Genomic DNA, 22,190 nt, shown 5'->3' on the forward strand with positions numbered 1-22,190 from the left:
AGAACAATCTTTATAAACACTCTTATAACTGTGTGAGGTTAAAGGTAAGAGTACTCAGATATCTGATTTAGCTGTCCTTGTCATATTACAGGTGTGTACCTGACATTTAAGTCTGAATCACGTGATCCTGTACAGGTAGGTGGACCAGGAACAATAAACACCCGCGACCCGCCATGTTGGATTTTTGAAGTTTTTCATCAGTTTTTAACATTATGGAAGTTGGTCTATAATATCTTTTGGCAGCCTTTAATACATGCAGGTATGATTTTTTACATTAACAACTGTTAATTACATCTTTTCAATTAATTTATAATTATACCAAATTTTAAAATGAAAATCAAAGATAATACAGAAAAATGAACAAAGACCCTCAGACATGCATGACACATTCTATGAATCCCGCTTTCTACAAATTCATTTTTTAATGGGGGGGAGGCATTACACATATATATTTTTAGAATAATTGGGCTTTATAAAAATCAAACTTATAGCTGCAGGGGAATGAACTGCAAGTATATTGTGTTGACAAAGAACAATAGTTTTGTCTTCTACATTTACATTGTGCACACAGAATGTTGCAACCTTTAAATTCCACGGGTAGCTGGGGGGACCAGGAACAAAGTAAAACACCCAGAACCCGTCATGTTGGATTGTGACATTTGGTAGTTTACCTGGATTTGAATTAAGTAAGTTCCTCAACTTACTAAATATGTTTTGAAATTTTCATAGTCTAAATTTTTACTGAATGTAACTTCCACATTCCACATTGAAATAAAAAATAGCATGTTATTATTATGATTTGATATTTTACATTTAAATATTCAACATACATGTATCTACTGCCTAAATTTGTTTCAATGCATTATTAATATACATGTTATTTGATATAATTTTGTCATCATGTGTACACATGTATTTACATGTTCCATGTTACATGGATTTACATCTTCCAAATTATTCTTGTCAGATAAATATCCCCATAGAAAGTAAAGAAAAAGTCAGCTGACCATGGACCCCTGGAACAGCGCCCAGGATGTTGTACGCTGCACCCTGTGTCAGGACTCTGTGGCCCCCATGTACTGTGAAGTTTGTCACATACATCTGTGTAAAGACTGTGTAGAGAAACATTTCTTTGATTCCTCTAAAGTCCATAATGTGGTGCCACTAAAACAATATTTAACCACCCTGAACTATCCCAAGTGTAGGAAACACCCCACCAAACAATGTGAACTCCACTGTGAACAATGTGACATTCCTATTTGTGCACAGTGTATTTCTTCTAAAAAACATATAGGACATACACAAGTTGACATTCTTAAAACCTTTGAAAGCAAAACGGAAAAGTTGCAAAAAGATTTGCAAGAATTAGAGAAATTCCTTTATCCTAAATACAAAGAGATTGCATCCAACATCCCAGTGCAAAAAGCTGATCTTAGTAAAAACTCCCGGAAATTGACAACAGCAATTGACAAACAAGGAGAAGTCTGGCACAGAGAAATAGACACCATTATCACAAACCTGAAATCTAAAGTGGAGGAAATGGAATCCAAACACCTGCCCATCCTAAATGAACAGGAAAATGAAATCACACACACCATTTCTGAAATCACACAGACCATTGCTGAACTGAAGAAGCTACTGAACTCCAAAGATGTCTGCCTTGTCTCCGAGTACAAATCCAAGAATGCTGAATTCAGAAGATTGCCTCCTAAACTCACAGTGTCCTTACCAAACTTTAGGCCTCAGGAAATCCACACAGATCAGCTGATCAAACAGTTTAGTTCTCTGTCTGCATTATCTTTTACAACCGAGGAACAAGACTACAGCATGCCGCCCCAGGGAGCCGAGTCCTCTCCCCCAGACCAGTCACTGATGGATGAACCCCGCGTCATCACAGCTATAGACACAGGGTATAAATATCCATACGGTGTGACGTGTCTGAATGATACAGAAGTATGGACGTTTGGTGGTGACAACATGATGAAACTCTTCAACCTGCAGGGAGAACTAGTGGAGTCCATCCAAACCAAGTCAGGGAACACACCACAGGGCATAGCAGTGACAAGGAGTGGGGATCTAGTTTATACTGATTACGGTGAAAGAACTGTGAACATAGTGAAGAATACACAGATACAGACAGTGATCAGACTACAGGGGTGGAGACCTCGCGGTGTCTGTAGTACCTCCTCTGGTGACTTTCTGGTTGCCATGGACAGGGTTGATGATAAACAATCCAAAGTTGTGTGTTACTCTGGCTCCACAGAGAAACAAAGTATTCAGTACGACGACAAAGGACAACCTCTCTATTCATCTGGTGACACTAAATACATCAGTGAGAACAGGAACCTAGATATCTGTGTATCAGACTATAAAGCCCGTGCAGTAGTGGTGGTCAATCAGGCCGGGAAACTCCGGTTTACCTGCACTGGTCCTCTCTCTACTACCAAGGGATCATTTGATCCACGCGGCATCACAACAGACAGCCAGGGTCGGATCCTGACAAAAGACCGTACCAATTACCGTATCCACATACTGGATCAGGACGGACAGTTCCTCCGCTACATTGACAACTGTCATTTAAAGGCTCCATGGGGTTTATGTGTGGACACCAGAGACAACCTCTTTGTGGCTGAGTGTTTCACAGGTAAAGTGAAGAAAATACAATATTACATGTAAATCAATTAACTGTATAAATTAGATGTAAACAAACAAACCAAGTATACATTACATACTGTGTGTAAATATTACACATAAAGTAACTGTTTACGTGTGACTGAATATATATGGTGTATGTTAGATGGGATTACTGTGAGTGTTTATATTGTACATACAGTCAGTATTGCAGATCAAATATGTAAATGTAAATTTTCTGCAATGATCACTACCTTCATATCTCTTATGAAATATGTGTGACATGTAAGCAATTTAACCAGATCTATTAGACGTAAACACATTACATGTAGGTTTCCATGTGTATAATCATTGCATGTCATCAAACTATGTGCGTTTTAACACAAAGTCTTTATATCTTTAATGTCAACAAAATGTTCTTTCAAATTTCATGTAGACTGTCTATTATTGTAAAGTACAATTAAACAAATTGGTTGTGTCTATAGATATATTTAATTAACCACAACCTCTATTTTTATTAGATGTATATAAGATGACAGTTTATCCATAACATGTCAACAAATTTGTTTTTTTACATGAAAAATGTTAAGGCCTATATCTATGTGTCACATGTGGTTATCAACAAACTTTTTGCTACATGTTTAAATACATGTAACGAAGGTTAATGGACGTGTAGCACTCAATTCTTTACCAGCAATGGAGAGAGGCCACAAAGGGACTGAGGCCCATTACTTATAAAGAGGAGTGGTACAGGTATATTAACCAAAGTAGAATTCACATTGTCTGACCTAATTATCATTACTTACCTTTAAGTCTTAAGATTAGGAATAGTCATGTGCCATTTTCTAACAGCCATGTTTCTTTGATGAATGTTCAAATTTCAAAAAATCCACATCCAAAAGATTCAGGGCCTAGTTGTTTTTTCCCTGAGTTTTCTTCTTTTTTTTTTCTTCTTTTTTTTTGCTGAACTCATTAGTTGCTCCTGATAAATTCAATTAAACAAGTAGTATATTTACATGATGATGTTTTGAATCAAATTTTGAGTTTTTTTAATAAAAAATTTGCCAGATAAATTGTGTTTTTAATTAATTCATATAAACAGTTACACTTTGACTATGGCATTTTATCCATATGATCAAAAATGCCATTAATGGTATCTAAGAAGTTAGGCTCTCTCTCATTCTCTCTCTCTCTCTCTCTCTCTCTCTCTCTCTCTCTCTCTCTCTCTCTCTCTCTCTCTGCACAGGCCCCTAAATGCCATTAAAATGTAAAAGATACATGTTTATTACAGTATACCCTCTCAATATAAATACACACCAGGTATGCAACATTACCTGTGTAACTGACAAAAGGCACTGGCGGTAATTTTAAAACAATGAAAATATTAAAGTACTACTGCCTTACTGTGTCTATATTTTGGCAAATTTGAAACCTTTGAAGCATAAAATACCAGATAAATTAATTTTGGACATACCTCAATCTACCAATCTAATGTAACTGTATAAATAACTGCAAATCTTAGCTAGGAAAAGGTGAAGATCCATGGTGTTTCTCTACAAACAAATCACTTCACAATTTTCTGGTGCATACTAAAAAAAGCTTGCAATCAAAAAGGGCAATTAGGTGATACACTTGCGTTTCTCTAGATGAGTATCCACTGGATATCATCACCCTTGGCTAGCAAGGTCTATTTGTAATAAAACTAAAGTTTAACGTAGCATTTGACAAATGCCATTTGTGATCAAAATGAAACCATAACTGTGTTATAAATGTGTGATATAACAGTAGCTATTGTAGAATTAACTCAATTTTAACCCCATGCACGTTGGGCGCTAAAATGTAACAGAGACACGTATTGCCTCTGCTTTTTATTGATAAAAATTTGAAAACAATATGAAATGCAATATAACACACTTATACATGCAGTGTTTTCGTTCATTCTCTGTGTAAAATTGTTGTTATTACTTAAATATCCATATTACTTTAGTTTAATAAAGATAATATGATTTCCAATTTCTGTTTTATAATAAAAGTCTAAAATAAAAGTGGCAAATCAGGCAACTGGTTTTTTTTTATTAAGAACTAAGAAGATGTGTTCAGTGTGATACATGTATTACAGCCCTACTTGTATAGGCTATAAAATGTAACGTTAATAAATATAATGATGATACAATGATACAGTGAGTACATGTATACATGGAAAGAGATATATATGTATTATTCTCTATACTGTGTACAGGTACACTAGCTTAAGCAGAGACATAAATAACTTATTATTTATGTCTGACTTTAGAGGCCTGTCCTTTAACAGTAAGAGTTTGACAACACACGCTTTAAAAAAAAAAGTAACACTGCACAATGTTGAATCATAAATTAAACCATATAAATTATAAACAATAAAAAGTACGTCTTTGCTTTACGTGTAAAAAATGTCCCTCTGCTGCAGTCTGCATCCTCCAGACGACAAGTCATTGTATTCCGAACCCGACCTTGAAATGTCATGCAATAGCCACCAAGCCCCAAGTCAATTTTCATATGAGGAAGGGGGGGGGGTGTCCTCGCGACAGAAAAGGGTCTCAAAAGAGGGCTCAAAATTTGTCGTGGAGAAAAATACAGATATTTTTTTTAAATTTTATTTTTTCCATTGATCGAATATTAAGGGTAACTTTGGCAAACGTTTTCCATTAGCCTACATTTTGAAGAGCCCGGGGCCTGCTCAGAATTTTAAAGAGGAAGAATGTAAGTTCTGAAATAGTCGAAATAAAGTAAGTGGGCAACGATATAATTTAGATCTAGGAAAAGAATAAATTGTATGCACGGATCCAGGAAATTTTCTTGCAGTGTTTGGGGGGGGGGGAGCATGGTCCGGGATCTTTTTCTGTCAATGGAGAATAATTATAAACATTGTTAAAGTTTTCATGGGGTAGGAGTGGGGTCCAAAACCCTCCACCCCCTTCAAAACAAAGAATAAAAAAACGGGCATGAATTGGGTTCATTGCCAAGTGCCACAAAAATATATTTAAGAATGGAAACATTCATTAAAACTTAAATCTGGCTCTTCAGTTTTCTTATATAATTTTTTCAATATTATCAAGAAAAAAATATTCAGATGTATAATACATATCAAAACTTAATAATAATGAGATAATTTGAAGCAGTATTTGTTATAATGAGGACAATCAATCAATCCAGCACAATTACTAAAGTGACTCGACTAAAAATAAACACGGTACCTATATTTATATATCGTAGATTTACAATTAACAGATAAAATGCACTACATGCAATATGCCCCTGTGTGTTATCAATCTCAATGTTACTAAGTAATTAATGCAAAAATTCCACATACGACTGCCAACTGTCAGCTGCCAACTGCTTTCTACACTAGCTGCTTATTGCCGGAATGCATGTGCTAAACATGTTTTATAAACATTGTGTATCGATATCGAATATTTAGTCATCCGATGCGCAACATGCCTTGCTTTTAAAATTAAGAAAATATTATTTGAGTAGTTTATTTGATATATTTTCTATATTCTAAACGCCTCCGAGTGTAATCGTGGTATTATTAAAGATTATTTGAAAGAGGAGTTCAAGTTTTTTAACGCATGTAGGACTCAAAAACAGTTTGAAATTTGTTGGTATTTTTATGAGTGATTGACGTTTTGTTGAAAGTGACATACATAAGCATATACATGTATAGGAGAATGTAATCATCAAAGATGTTAATTGTCCTTGGATATTTATTATTTACCCCCCTTTACTGCTGTCACATGAACTTCGCTTATTTTTAGTAAGTTTTTCTTCCGTATATCTTATCATTTGAAATGCAATAACTTTAAGCTACCTGCTGATGAGGTCATAATTTATGTCTTTCTTTTTCAAGTTTGTATTCGTTTTTAAATCTATAAACATCTATTTTGAAAAATTGAGATAACAGACTGATCTATTTTCTTGATCCTTCGTCAATAAATGAATATCTCGTTTTCTTTATAATAATATATTTTAATATATCATTTTTTTTACCTCATCATAAAGTATTAGGTTTTAATTCTACAGATCCTTAACAGGATTGCATCATAATCAGGTTAACGTTAAGGTCCTTGGGACTCTTGTCTCTGTATGAGTGTACGCACATGTTTGTTTGTTTGTTTTTATGGTTTTTTATTAACTTTGGCTTGTCACAGGTTGTTGTGGGACAGCCCTACTAGTATAATCATATAACCATCTTGGGACTCTTGTCTCTGCACAATTTGTTTTTTTGGTTTTGTTGTTGTTTGTTTGTTTTTAAGGCTTTTTTTACCTAGCTTGTGACAGGTTGTTGTGTGACATCCCTACTGGTATAATCATCTTGTTGTATATGAAGAGTCACTGAGTGTTGATGTTTTGGTTGATGTTGCTGGTTATTTCATACTGCAGATATATAGTAAGGTTCCTGACAACTGCCAATTATTGTTGTTATATTATAACACTCTGACATAGATATATCTAACAAGCTCACCTCTTCCCCTTTTCCTTAAACACACACATACACCCACAAACATATCTATCAAATCTTTTGGAGTTTCATGAAGATAAGAGACAAAAGAAAACGCAGTTTTCAACACATTAGTGAGCTCGACAAATAAATCAATATGTAAAATTACAAATTAAATCGAATCAATCATTATCTCAGGGCATTTGGGTTTTTTTTAATTATAAAACTTCCATTATTAAATAAGACCGGGCAATAACTTAGCATGGGACGTTAGCATGCATGTTGATGAAATATGGCTCAATTGTAATCAGACATTCAGGAGGCCCTATAATAAAATAAAATAAATAGTGCTTTGCGTCGGTTGACAATGGTTTTCTCGGGGTGTCAATTTCAACAGCTACCCTACCAAACAGGCACTATTTATATATTGTGTTACATTTTTTACAGAAGTCTTTGTTAAATTTTTTTCTTCGAATATAAACGATTTGTATAAATATTTTCTCTCTTTTAGTTCAATCATTTTCCATTTCAAGGGAAGGATAATAACTCTGTACTGCAACTTTGATTCCAGACAGGCAAAGTTTGGATGTCCACTTTATTATTCTGAATACTTGTTCAGATAAATTAGAAATGTTACTAGTATTTTATATCTGTATTCATAGTCATATTCCACTTGCACATATACTTGTGGCTTCTAGCGGTGACGAAGCTAGCCAACCTTGGATGGGTCCGCTAATTCAGCATCAGGTTCAGTGGCAGCTGTAAGCCCCATCATCCAAGGCCACAGCAAAACCCGGGGGGGGGGGGGGGGTGTCAAAATATACAAAAGCAATAATTGTGTGGTTTTACATCATGTTTTAAATACAAATTGTGTACACAGGTACCGTACAGAACAATGCTGTTTTTAATCTCTAAAAACATAACTACGCAGCTACATATTTAAATCAAAGAGCTCAAAATATAACTAAGGGGGTCATTAGTGTCCATCTTGGCTAGCCAGGGGTTTACGATCCACTGTGCTCCTCTGTAACGTCGTAGACGTAAACGGTTAACCCTTGGCTAGCGAAGATGTCTACAACCATTCGTTGAGCAAAAAGTTTGAACCTTACACATTAAAGTATAACTATGTAAAGGCTTCATAGTGCAATGTACCGTCTATCAGAATATACTTGAAACAAAGTATTCACCTTTATTCATTTGACCTTTTTATCATTCAAAACAACCCCCCCCCCCCAATTTTTTTTATGTTGCATTAAAAAAATTAAAAAGTGACAATTATATTTAAATATCATTAAAATTCATCCATTCAGATATTTCAGAATGTCCGGTAAAACCTAAAAGCATCCTTCAATCTTCATTATATTACGTAAACCACGAATGTTACAAATATATATGAGATATGATAAATATAAGCAAGAGCAGTGGCATTTGTTTAAATTTTTATTCCACACCATGCGGTGCATTAGTACCAAACATATGGCACTATAACATTGAATAATAAAACCCATAACAATGAACAGTTAGCACTGATATACACACGCCTACACAGCCACGGCTCCTAGTCTATTACCATTAGCACTTCAATTGATTCCATACACCTAAGTCACATCCATTCCAAATACCCTCGTTCTTCATCCATATTAAAAGAAGGGATAGCAGACCAATGCACCAATTTCACCACCTTTGAAAGTTGAAAATCCACAAAACCAATCACATTGTCCCCAAATGCCCCAATCGCAGCCTGTTTCACACATGATAAGGAATGTCAATGTGAACACATGTCTGATTGGCTCACTGTATCACATGATGAGGTCCCATGACATACAGCCTGCTGTGTACTAGCTCATCATGTCCAGGAACTGTGTACAGTGGGTGGGACTCTGTCCGTTGGCCGCCTTCAGCGAGTCGTTCACATCTCTCCTGAACAGCGACAGGTTCTGTGTGAATCTAAAGGGTGAACAAACCAAAAAATAAATTTTATACAAATGCTTAAAAAGAAGTATCAGCTTATGATGAATACCTGTACTTAGACTATATTGATTTTTTGCAAACGTTCTTTACAAAGAATTAATTTCCTTTGGATAGTAAACCCTATGAATTTTTTATGATTTTTATCTCCAAAATTCAGCTTGTGAAAGATTGTGAAAGTAATGTCATCCATTATTTAAATCTCTCTCTCTGTCTTTCTCTCTCCACTCACCAGGTTCTCTCTTTCTTTCTCTTTCTCTCTCTCTTCCTCAACACCCCTTACTTGTCTCTATTCTTTGTGTGTAGGGACCTCTCGATTCCACTCATCAGGTTCTCAAAGCACTGGCCCATGGCCTGCTGTTTGTCTGGGGGCTGGCTGGCTATGATGCTGTCCCGCAACTTGTTAAAATACTGAAAATACAACAATTCATTGAAACCCTAACAGCAAATTTTATATAAAAATATTGAATTTAATCACTGACATTTTTTATCCAATGCACGATACTGTAAAAGTGGTTATTTAAACTCATAATTTTTAATCATAGGCACAGGGATATTTTGCAGTTCTAAGCTAACTTCATAACTAGTGTAAATTTCCTGCATAAAAAACCACTTTAACAGTAAATATTCTTCATGAGGCAATGGATATTAAATATAGAGCTTTTTTTTCAAGGACTTTCCCATTTTCCAACATCAACAGCTTCATGGACCTGCAGCTCTCTAACCAATAGTTCAAACGGACAAAGACTTGCTTGGAACGCTATTAGGGAAACAGAACAACATATCCTTGATTTTTATATGCAAGTTATAAAATAAAAATGTCCTACCTCCTCGTTAAGTAGAATAAGACCCAGTAAAGGCCTTGACATGGACCATTGGTTCCGACAGTCCTCAAACATGATAATGTTGAGTACTGTAGACAGCATCTGTAATAAAGCATGACAGTATTAATTACTCAGCAATTATGTCAAAATGGCTTCAGTAAACATTTCATTCTTTAAATATAATATCAACCAACTTTTATTCCTGTAGAAGAAATCTCAAGGTTCGCAAAACCTCAACTGTCTCTGGTATTTTATTTTCTAGATAATTTACACCTTGATTATAAAAATTGGTTGCTACTAACTAGTTCATCTCCATTAAATCGTAAAGCATAGTAGTCGTGAAGAATAGTTGGTTTACAATAGTCTGAAGAAGCATAAATCTAAGGCCAAAGAGCATATCAAAAAGGACCATTTACTTGCTGAAGGATTTCTGGGTGAAGTTCTAGGATTCGGAGAAAAGCCTCGTTCTGCTGCATGTGATTTCGTTTCTTCTTTTTGATTGTAAGGTTCTTGAACAGATAGGTGATGACTGTATCCAGCGTGGCACAGCATCCGGTACAAACCATGGTATCTGTCAGAGAGAGACACGCACTTACACTCATTCAAAATGACAAGCAGATAGTTTTTGTAAATTTCCTAGAATTCAGAAGTTCAAGAGGATTTTATTTAGTCCAAGGGCAAGGGATACCAATGGAAACTTCATTAAATTCATTAACCACCAATAACTACTGCAATATACGGAAATATTCGCCCCCGTTTTATTTTCGCCCCTTTCCCTCTAGTTGCCAGTGGGTGAATTTAAGACTTAGTGAATTCAAATGTCTTCAATTATTTCTCTTGAAACACAACAGTTACTGTATCTCGGCGAATTCAAGATGGGGTGAAACTGTTTACAAAAGTAGAAGGGTGAAAATTACGCGGGGCAAAAATAACCCTTTATACAGTTATCATAAAAGAATGATAGACAATCATACATAAGATATGAATCTTAGAACTTTTTCTTGTATAGTCAAAATGAAAATATAAGCAAAGGTTTAGGTATTACAAAAAGATATCAATATGATCAATAAAAATATGTCCTTCCTAAATCCCTAAGATACGTGTACTTGAGAAACTTAAGAAGTCGTAAGAAATCAAATTCTAAGAGGTAAAAAACACTGAAATCTATAGTGAAAGACACGAATAAAATTTCATAAGATTACAATTATGAACAACACTCATGAAAGTACATATATAATATTGTGTTTATTTAAAACACAAAGAGATGAGACTAACCCAAGCAGTACCATTTCACCTTTCAACAAGGGATATAGTTTTGAGATGACTTAAATGAAACCAGAGATTCTTATTAAGCTACATGTAAATCACATATTTTAGACAGCATCAAATATAAAATAAACCATAGCGTGACATTTTGATCTTTAAAAAATAAATTCCACATCCCCGAGCAGTTTGACATCTTACCTTGGATAGAGCTCCATTTGTATGCTGTTAAAACAGGAACAAACTCTTTATTCCTGTTTTTATATACACTGTTCTCCCCCTCTTAGTTTTACAGATACATACCCGCATATCAAATCTACATGTTTCTATTTCTAATATGCCAAATGAATGAACTTGTAAAAATTATAAATAACTGAATGCACTAAAGATGAAATTGACTGACAGGGATTTTTTTTATCCATGGGACATGATGATTTTTCAGAGGAACAGTTACCCTTAAACAAAGACAGATAATTCACAAATCTACCAGCAGAACTAAGCCCCTAATCACCCATCCCATTAAAAATGAACATTCTTCATAATTTTAAGACCTGGCCATAGAATGACCCACATACAAATAAATAAAAATAAACACCATACAAGTACATGAAGTATTGCAGAGTGTTTGATTATTACCTAGAGCTGTGAGACCCTCAGATATGGTGGCCAGGATGTAGAGAAAGACTTGGGGTTCTAAGCTACTGATGAAAGCCATGTGATCATTGGCCAGGCACTCCAGCAAACTGTAGAAGTTCTGGCTCAGCTTGGGGTAGTCCTGTGGAAATAACAGAGAGACTCATTACTTACCACCAAACATCCCTTCAATTACATGTATTTATGAATAAACTGTGTGTATTTCTTATTCACACAGTCTCTTCACAAAACAATTAAGTGAATGATGGTATGCTGTTTAACCTTACAGAGCTCGATCAAACCATTTATCAAAACTTCTAAAAATTGCTTCCCCTTGTTTAATGCATTTTTTTGTCATCTGTTGATGACAAAAACCGGTACTTCCCTTTTGATTCCTCTTATAATTCCATGTAATTATAGTAGAATAAATCCCTACTTCCCTTCCCATTACTCTCATAATTCCATGTAATTATAGTAGAATAAATCCCTACTTCCCTCCCCATTACTCTCATAATTCCATGTAATTATAGTACAATAAATCCCTACTTCCCTTCCCATTACTCTTATAATTGCATGTAATTATACTATAATAAATCCCTACTTCCCTTCCCATTACTCATATAATTGCATGTAATTATAGTATAATAAATCCCGACACATCACTAACCATCAGGTCTCTCTGGGACACAGACAACAGGAGCTTGACAAACATTCCAAACGCCTTGTCCAGCGCGTTATCTCCATACAGACGGAACACTCCAAAGTTCACATAGTTACCACAGAGGGCCGCCTTCAACATGGAGAAACACACCGAGATTCCTTTCAATGTAGGACAGGTTAAGGAAACTTTTACTCTCGTTTTACAACATTAAAACATAGCTCTCCTGTTATATCTTCATAATATTTCACCTAGCAGCCAATTAATTCCAAATAAAAGCTGAAAGATCTATAATATATCTTTAAACTGTTCAAGTTTTTCATTTTATATAAAGCCCAGCCACCTAAAAAATATAATTTATCTATGAACAATCATAATAGTGTAAAGGATATTTCATGGTATACACTTGATCCTTTGGAACTTCTCCTATTGTTAATATTCTTGACCCTGTAAAAAAGAGAGTGCAAATCTTATTAGCTTAAGTCGAATCAAAATATAATGTTATATTTACATTTGCAATTATATTTTCCTCTAGGAACTTAGTAAGGAGCAAAAACATTTATTTCCATGTAAATAATTTTAGAGGGCGAGAGGTCATATAAAGTGAATGTTTATTTAATACATAATGGTATTTACATAAAATGGCTCTCATTGTAGCTGTCAATCACGTTGCTGACTTCTGTACCTTTAATGATTTATTTCTAATACAATATCATAAATGTTACATATTTACATAAAATGGCTCTCACCGTAGCTGTCAATCACTTTGCTGACCTCCCTGAACAGGAGATAGCCGTTGGGGGAGGAGACGTCAAACAGAAATCTCTGTGAGCGGCTCTGAGCGAGCTCGGCCATCAGCTTGAGTACGGGGGTGGTGACCGCCAGGTCGTGGTACCACACCTCGATCGCCCGGTGCAGAATGGGCGTGTAGGACGGGTAGCTTTCGACTGTTAAACTCGACATCTCACAACAAAGTTCTCTGATATCTACATCTCATACAGCTTTATTAAACAACAAAATATTCGACATTAGTTATTACTTTGTGGATTTTTTTTTTAATAGGAAAAAAAGGAAAGGGGGGCGGCTTGTTCTCTGCATTTGTGTTTAGATTATTGCCGACATAAAAAAATAAAATCAATTCCATCAAAAGCTTGAATAAAGGCAATGTAATACCGATAAATGTATTGGTCCTTCTCCTTGTGACCAAAAAAATGTAACACATTATGCAACCTATAAAGGATACTTCCAATCAAAGAACATCATGTAGCTTGTTTTGGTGTTGACGGCGAATGCCACGCCCCTCAGGTCTCGGGCAAGTCCTACCACTGCTCTCTGTCAAAACAAAACAAACCACAATTATCAATGTGTGTTATTTGTAGTTAAGTTGCAAAAATGGACTACACCAATTAATAATACTTTATCTTTAATCTTTATCAATAAATGATAACATTAGGAAAGTGTTTATGACAATATGGTTTAGGAGAGTTTGTAATAAACAGGTTTTGATAACCCAATTTCTCTGCTCCACCATGAGAAAAAGTCTGACAAATTTATAGAACCTGGTATGGAAACTTATACATGTAAAAAGACTAGCATAATTCTTCCAACTTCAATATTCTAAAGCCATTCTATTTCCGGACAGAACAGACTATTCTATGCTAATTTGTGTCATAGAAGTAACGTAGAAATTATTTGTTGGCAGGTATTAATTATCACTTGGCAATTCACAAAATTTTCTAATGGACAAATTAAAATCTTTATAAAGTATACCCCCACTGACCTTGGCTTCTTTCTCTTTCAGGGGCATGTCCATGCATGTTTGTCAGCACTGTGCCCACCGACTCAAACGCAGCTGTCAAAAAAAGCAAGTAGTCTGAGACAAATAGCAGAGGATGATTAACACAGGATATAGGGAACGAATTCATTATATTCTTACTGCCTCAGTTTTTTTCTTTGGATAAAAGTTGAACTTTAAGAATGACCAAGTTAAAGACAAAGACATGAATATCAGAGCCAACATATTAACATATAAATGAAGCACCTACATGTTAAAGGGACCATGAACTCTTCAAACTTGTCCTCGTCATCTTCTCTGAGGTCGACCATTAACAGGCGAGCCAGAGCTGTGTAAAAAGTGGTCCTACACCTCATGTCAGCGAACGAACGGTTGTTCGCGTTCAAACCCAAGAACGGAAAATGTTCATTCTGAAAATCAAATTAGTTAGAGATTTCCATGAGATGACATGATTACAACGAGGGTTATCTTACATTGTTTCAGAGTAATCAAATTCAATATATTTGAGTGTCTAGAAGGTTTTTTTCATTGAATTTCAATCAGTGGTTTGAAATATTTTGGTAGATTTTTAATTCGAACAAATGAACATAACTCTGTAGAAATTTTTGCAGTTTGTTTATAAGGGCAATTGCCCCAAAAATTTCAAATTTTGCAATTCACCAAAATTACCATATAAGGTCAGATCGACTGAAGATTAAAATGTTTTCTAATTTACTATAGGAGTATTTTAAGGAAGGAGTCTTTTCTTGTTTTGGACTTGTCAAACGTAAATTTGATTAATTGTTCATTAAATCAAGATGAAAGGAAATTAAAATAGTATGTTTTCCTCTCTTTTTTACTATCACACAACTTGGCATAGAAAAAGTAATCAATGTATAGAATCTAACAAGGACTATATTTTTGGCGTAATATTGGCGTAGGAAAATATCACATGTTTCGCAATTCAGAATTGCTGCAGATTAGTGAGTCTGTTTTAGCATTTTAAAAACAATATAACATTTATGTTGGATTTTTTCTACTTATGTGAACTAATGATATGATGTTGGGTTTCAGAATATGTTTTTAAAATATGATTTGCCTATCAAATTACATTTTTTAAGCTTTTTAAAGCGCCCTTTCTTTACATTGATTTTTGAGAAAAAATCACTAAAATCAGTTTTTCTCTCTTATTAAACGGTCAATATATTAGCTTTTCTGTCAATTTATATCTTTTCATAAAGTCTCCATAATACATAAAAATCAGAAATATTTTATTATTGGAAGCATAAAAATTTAATCAAAATTTCTTCAAAATTTAAGATAATTAGAGGAAATGCGGGTTAAGCAATATCAATTTTAGTATAAATATTCATTCCAATTTAGTAGGATAAGCTGATAGACATTCTTATATTCTATCATTTCATTCAAGAATAGAATCTTCAAATCTTAAACAAATGTCTACAGAACTACAAAGAGCTATACTTATTTTTATTATCCTTTACGTTGAGGAAAAAGGTAGTGACCTTGACCTGACCTTTATGCAAAAACAAAAAGGTCAAATTTGATTAAACTGATAGAATCATTTGGTAATATGATCAGTTTGAATGTGTCAAAATTTCATGAATTTCTTATTATAAGAATTATGTTTGATAACGAGAAGACTCCTTCCTTAAGAGGACACAATGGTCAAGGCCATTTTCAGCCTGTATTGACCTCCTTTAGAAAAAGAGCTCTATATAAAAGTAAAGAAAATTACCGACAATTAACAAACAAATCATATCTTTAAATCCTAGGTAGATTTGATGGTTAATTTGTCGACCATCAAGCCTCCTTAACAATCAAACATATTTCCATTTTCAGTTTTTGCCTACAAATCAAGCCATAAAAGCTTCTATTCTGTGGGAATTCAATCTCCAAACAGTTACACACTTGTAATTAGCAATTTGATACCTAACTTTAGTGAGCAGCTATTCAATACTTACCGTATGATTACTTAAAACAAAATGTACAGCATCTAGCTTGACTAATTTTCGGACAGAGCTGTAGCCCACGGACAGATCGTTTAGAAGCTGCAGGGTCTTCCATGTTATTTGTTCACTTCGGGCCCAGTATTTTAAGTTTGTAATTCTACAAACATAAATTTAAATTTATAATCTAAAAGCATTGACTGCACAGATAACAAGTTTGGAAAAAAACACTACATAAGAGCTAAATGTACAGTATCCTTTCACCGATGGATAAAATATTACGTCTAAGTAAGAAAGTACGAAAATCTACATACTGATGTTAATAAAATTCAAAACTGAAATATTTCTCTCTCTTCCTATCTTAAAAATGATTTTTCAGCATTTCTCATATTTATAGTAAAATAAAGCGTGCAGAGAGAAAGTAAATATATAAAAGTATGTGTACTTACATTTTACCAATAAAAACACTCGGTACCATTGATTCATCATTTAATCCTAACACTTCTGATAACCGTCGATAAACCTGCAAGCAAACACACTAATGTACCTTTTCATGTAGATCAAAACCTGTATTAAATAATAGAGAAACAGAGGACATCTTTGAACATGTCTGTTAACATTTGCAAATTTTCCTATTTTGATAACTGTTCATCTACAGTATACGTATTTAAAACAGTCTCGTTCACAAAATCTATCATTGACATTATACAATTATTGCTGTTTTGGAGGTCAATACGATGATATAGCTACCTTTTGGTTCCCTGAATATTGTACTTTGAGGGTAGCTAAATCATCATATTGATTGAATAAATCCAGCAATAATTGTTTAAATTTATGATTCAGCAATAGTTAACAGACATATCAAACCGAATGTTATCAAGTAAGGATTTTAGTTTGAAGACAAAGCTGAACAAATTGAGAAACGCAATACATGTATTTCATTGGATGATCTTTTTTAGTATAATGCAGAGAAATTCAAATGTTATGTTGACCTCCTAGGTCACGAGCAAGTGAATATAGCAATTTATTTTCCTAGATTGTTGGATATCAGCCAACCAGAGAGCTAAGAATTAATCAATCATATAATAATGATAATTATTCTGACAATTCATTTAAACATTATTCCTCATAAACAAAACAGATTTATGAAACAAGACAAGATCTGTATCTCACCTTAGACATTTTAGGAACTTGGTTCCCGACATAAATTTTCCTAAATTGTTCAAAAAAGCTTAATATGGCAAGGTCTAACTTTTTACAGGCATACTGGGCAATGAGAGTCCACTAAATTCATGAACTGCAAAACCCTGTAATGAGAAAAACATTGTGACCATGTGTTGAATCGCTTCTTTCTTCCTGATTCTAGAGAATAATACTAACACATAATTCAAACTCAAATTCACCCACAGTTATTATCACAAATGGGCCTCAGATACATATATCTTTCAAAATAAAAAATGTACCAATAATTTCTATGAAATAAGAAATTTAATATAATTTCTATTGCATGTTCATGTAACTGCACCATAAGATCCAACAGAAACACAAACTATATGCTGAGTCCCCAGTATCAGGGGAACCCCCTCTCCCCTTACCTACAAGATAGCTCCCTCTCAAGGGGACACCCTCTCCCCTTACCTACAAGCTAGCTCCCTGTCAAAGGGACCCCCTCTCCACTTACCTACAAGCTAGCTCCCTGTTAGAGGGACCCCTTACACTTACCTACAAGCTAGCTCCCCGTCCATGGCGTCGTGATCGTCTGTGCTGGCGAAGGAGATCCGACCACCTATCACAGCTCCTATTATGTACACTAACCAAGATAATCGACCTAAAAGAGTGAAGAAAGCACAGGTTTAAATAAATACCTATACTAACCAAGATAATCAACCTTAAACAAGAGTAGAAACAACAGGTTTTACAAACTATCTAACCAATATCTGTCTACAGAAACTTGCACCAATGGAGCCTAATTCCTAAAGAGATTTTTTTCTTGTTACTTTTAATATTTTTATCTCTACCTGTATATCATCTTTATATTAAATAGTACTCTCTCTCTCTCTTTCTTATTCTCTTTCTCTCTCTGAAGAATTTATCATATCAACTTAATATGAACTTGATCACCATGGAGATAACCTCACCTTCTTGTATTGTAATCTCTACCCCCTGGGTTCCTGAATTGATGGCCTCCTGGTACCGCTAGGCTGCCTCATCAAACAATTGAACCAGGCGACCACAGGTTTCCTCATCTTCACACCTCCCAATGGTAGAGAGCTATCAACAAAATGTCACCATTACAAACTTTTACACCATACAATACACACAAACAATACTACATTGTATATCTGTTAAATCTGATACATCCAGCAAAGAAAACATGCATATTTTAGTGCATTTGATTTTGTCTTACTTGAAATTCATTATCTATCAGAAATAGAGGTCATATTGTTCTGTACTAAATCATAGCTTACCTGGTCCAACTGTTGATTGATCATTCCCTGGTCCTCTAATGGATCTTCTAACCCGTCTCTACAACGTTGAAAAGAATTTATATTTTCATGCAACACTGAAGAATCCAATCAAAATATGTGTACAGTGTAGATGAACATAGTTTACCATCTTAAAAGAAATCAATCCTTTACATTGTTACATACATGTACAATTAGATCCACCCTCTACATTGTTACAGACATGTACAGTAACATATATCCTCTACATTGTTACAGACATGTACAGTTACATCCACCCTCTACATTGTTACAGACATGTACAGTTACATCCACCCTCTACATTGTTACAGACATGTACAGTTACATCCACCCTCTACATTGTTACAGACATGTACAGTTACATCCACCCTCTTCATTGTCACAGACATACACTGTACAGTTACAAGTCTTGAGCCTTCTAAAGTGTATATTTCTTAGCATGTGTGTACCAGGCAATCTATATCAAAATAAGTTTAGATCCACTTTTTGTTAAGATTTTTTTCTTTAACATGTCATTTACAAACATGACTCATGCACTAGCTCTATATTACAAGTTCTAACTCTATAATACATGTCCTAGCTCTATATTACAAGAACTAGCTCTTTCTTACAAGTACTAGCTCTATATTACAAGTACTAGCTCTATATTACAAGTACTAGCTCTATATTACAAGTACTAGCTCTATATTACAAGTTCTAGTTAAGAAATAAAGTACGAGTTTTCGTGAATGTTGCAGAATAACCTCCGAGGTCAAGAAATGTTGTTTTGAAATATAAAAGCCGAGGCGTTAGCCGAGGCTTTTATATTTCAAACAACATTTCGAGACCGAGGAGGTTATCCTGCAACGTTCACGATATCAAGAACTTTATTTCTATTCTACTAACAGCCCAGTATTTCTACAGGTCGTTTCTCCTATAGAGAGACGATCTATGTCATTTTGACGGCTGTTCCATGTAACCCCAACGGTTTTGTTAGTATACATGTGTATCGATCAAAGCAATCACATGCAGACGACAGAATTTTTCTTTGGATTTTTAATACTCTTCACTTATTTATAAAATATCTTTGAATTATGTTCCTAATATTTTAAGGGTAATTTAATACACGTTTTATGTAAAAACACACAGTGAAAATGTTGTAGGGAGGTCCTAGGAACAGCCGCATTGATCTCTTTAAAATAAACATTTGAGGCAATACACATCGTTTTGACTGGAACTAACACGAGAAATTGACATGGTTTAAAAAAAAATTACTGTTTGAAGTTGTACTTTCATGATCAGTGCGAGACAAATAGGTATTTCTGATCTGATAATTTACTGATGACGTTCGTGGTATATTGGAGAATAATGTCCGCGGCATCTCTTTGATCTCGGCAATAACTGTAGTAGAATTCTATATTACAAGTACAAGCTCTATATTACAAGTTCTAACTCTATAATACATGTCCTAGCTCAATATTACAAGTACTAGCTCTTTCTTACAAGTACTAGCTCTATATTACAAGTACTAGCTCTATATTACAAGTACTAGTTCTACATGTATATTACAAGTGCTAGCTCTTTTATACATGTCCTAGCTCTATATTACATGTCCTAGCTCTATATTACATGTTCTAACGCTATATTACAAGTACTAGCTCTATATAACAAGTACTAGCTCTATATAACATGTACTAGCTCTATATTATAATTAATAGTTCTATATTACAAGTACAAGCTCTATATTACAAGTTCTAGTTCTATATTACAAGTACTAGTTCTATATTACAAGTACTAGTTCTATATAACAAGTACAAGCTCTATATTAAAAGTACTAACTCTATAATACATGTCCTAGCTCTATATTACAAGTTCTAACGCTATATTACAAGTATTAGCTCTATATTACAAGTACTAGTTCTATATTACAAGTACTAGCTCTTTATTACAAGTTCTAGTTCTATATAACAAGTACAAGCTCTATATTACAAGTACAAGCTCTATATTACAAGAACTAGCTGTGTGAGGACTATGGTGACAATGCTCACTTGATGACGACAGTGACCGACTCTAGGCGGGGCATGGTGTAGGCCTTGAAGATCTCCGGTGTGTACGTCTCCAGCAGGTGGGGCTCGTTAGCTTTCACGTACGGCATGGACGCCACCATCTTCTGTCACAGACTCAACAGGTAGTGTACACTGTTAGGTGCAAACTGCCACATTTGCTGCAAAACAAGCATCCTATACTTGTTAAATTGTCACTATCTAAATTGTCACTATCTAAATCTCTGGTATTCTTGTTAAACACAATTACAAATTCTATATTTAATCTACGATTAGCCATCAATTCAAGTGTTGCTGGTTTGAATCCTCAACTGTTAATTGAATCTGTGTGATCATCTACCAGGTACACTTAGCAATGCCATTTGGTCTTGTGCAACACCAAATTATAATTTATTACACTTATCACTAATTTCGGTTATAAAAGGACACTTGTATAATCCACCATTGCAAAAATGCACATTGGTTTCTTTTTATCCATTTAAAAATTCTTACCCTCAGATTGGTCACAGTAAACTCTGCAATCCGTTTGATCAGTTCCGGATAATTTGTGACCTTGACGAACTCTCCCAGCTGTTAATTTGTTTTTAGCCTTGCTAACAGGCGACAAAACTCATGGTAGTTACTCGGATCGGACAAAGCCTGCAACATTCCATGGGATTTTGTATTTCAAGTCTTAATCTTTTCAAATTTCCTACTAAACACTAAGTCACAATAAACAAGAGATGTTTGTAAAACACTTATGCCCTCCTCCCTTGGAAAGAACTGTGAGAAAATGAACGGAAACTACAAGGGCACATAACTCTGTCAAAAATACTTGAACGTACCAAAAACTTAACTTGACCTAAATATTTTTATGATAAACATGTATATCATTTCATTTCAATATGTGCATCCTTTGCGAAGAAAATGACAAGAAACTATTGGTGGACCGATTGACCGACAGACCAACCAACCGACCGACAGAGAGCAGCAAAGCAATATGCAATAATAAGTAATGAAAATAAATGTACTTTCATTAATTTTTCTTTTCATTCTTTTTGAGCCCACAAATAACAGATCAAAACAACAAGAACTAAGTACATGTAGTTTTTCTCTAAGACAGCAAAATTTCCCCACAAAATCTCCTAACTTCACATACTAGTATAAGTTTAAATTAAAATAAGTAGCCCAGTGGCAGTTGATAGACCACTGTGCTTCAGTTTCATTAATCAAACACAAAATAGACTAACATGCACTTCATACCTGTGGATTTTCTAGAATGTTGCGAACTCCGGTCACTAGCTCGTTGAGAAATTTGGCACGCTCTGTGTTGTTGAACAACGATCGCCTCACGAACACAATTTGTACCAGAGAGGATAAGGCCTGAAATCAAAAACAAGCTACATGTAATTGGTAATCAAAAAATTTTTTATGTGATTGTATAAACATTGTATCAAGTCTTACGTGTAGAAGCAGGGATTAATCTTT

At 34.6% G+C, this 22,190-nt stretch overlaps 1 protein-coding gene and 1 pseudogene across 3 annotated transcripts in view; one reads left to right on the forward strand and one right to left on the reverse strand.

Moving 5' to 3' along the window:
* Positions 1–22,190, forward strand: part of LOC117685973 (E3 ubiquitin-protein ligase TRIM71-like) — a 27,848-nt gene continuing 5,658 nt past the window's right edge. Inside the window, exons 1-3 of one of the 3 annotated variants that reach the window (XM_066070287.1) lie at positions 1–259; positions 572–686; positions 968–3,355. In XM_066070287.1, coding sequence (XP_065926359.1) covers positions 1,009–2,676 — 1,668 coding nt within the window. In that variant the 5' untranslated portion in view covers positions 1–259; positions 572–686; positions 968–1,008 and the 3' untranslated portion in view covers positions 2,677–3,355. Of the gene's footprint in view, positions 260–571; positions 687–967; positions 3,356–22,190 lie in introns of those variants that run through there. The other 2 variants (XM_066070288.1, XM_066070289.1) reach the window with 2 other exon arrangements.
* The window catches only part of LOC136271016 (exportin-7-like), a 20,232-nt pseudogene continuing 6,606 nt past the window's right edge, over positions 8,565–22,190 (reverse strand).

Source organism: Magallana gigas, chromosome 8 (genome assembly GCF_963853765.1).
Source record: "Magallana gigas chromosome 8, xbMagGiga1.1, whole genome shotgun sequence".
Taxonomy (NCBI): domain Eukaryota; kingdom Metazoa; phylum Mollusca; class Bivalvia; order Ostreida; family Ostreidae; genus Magallana; species Magallana gigas.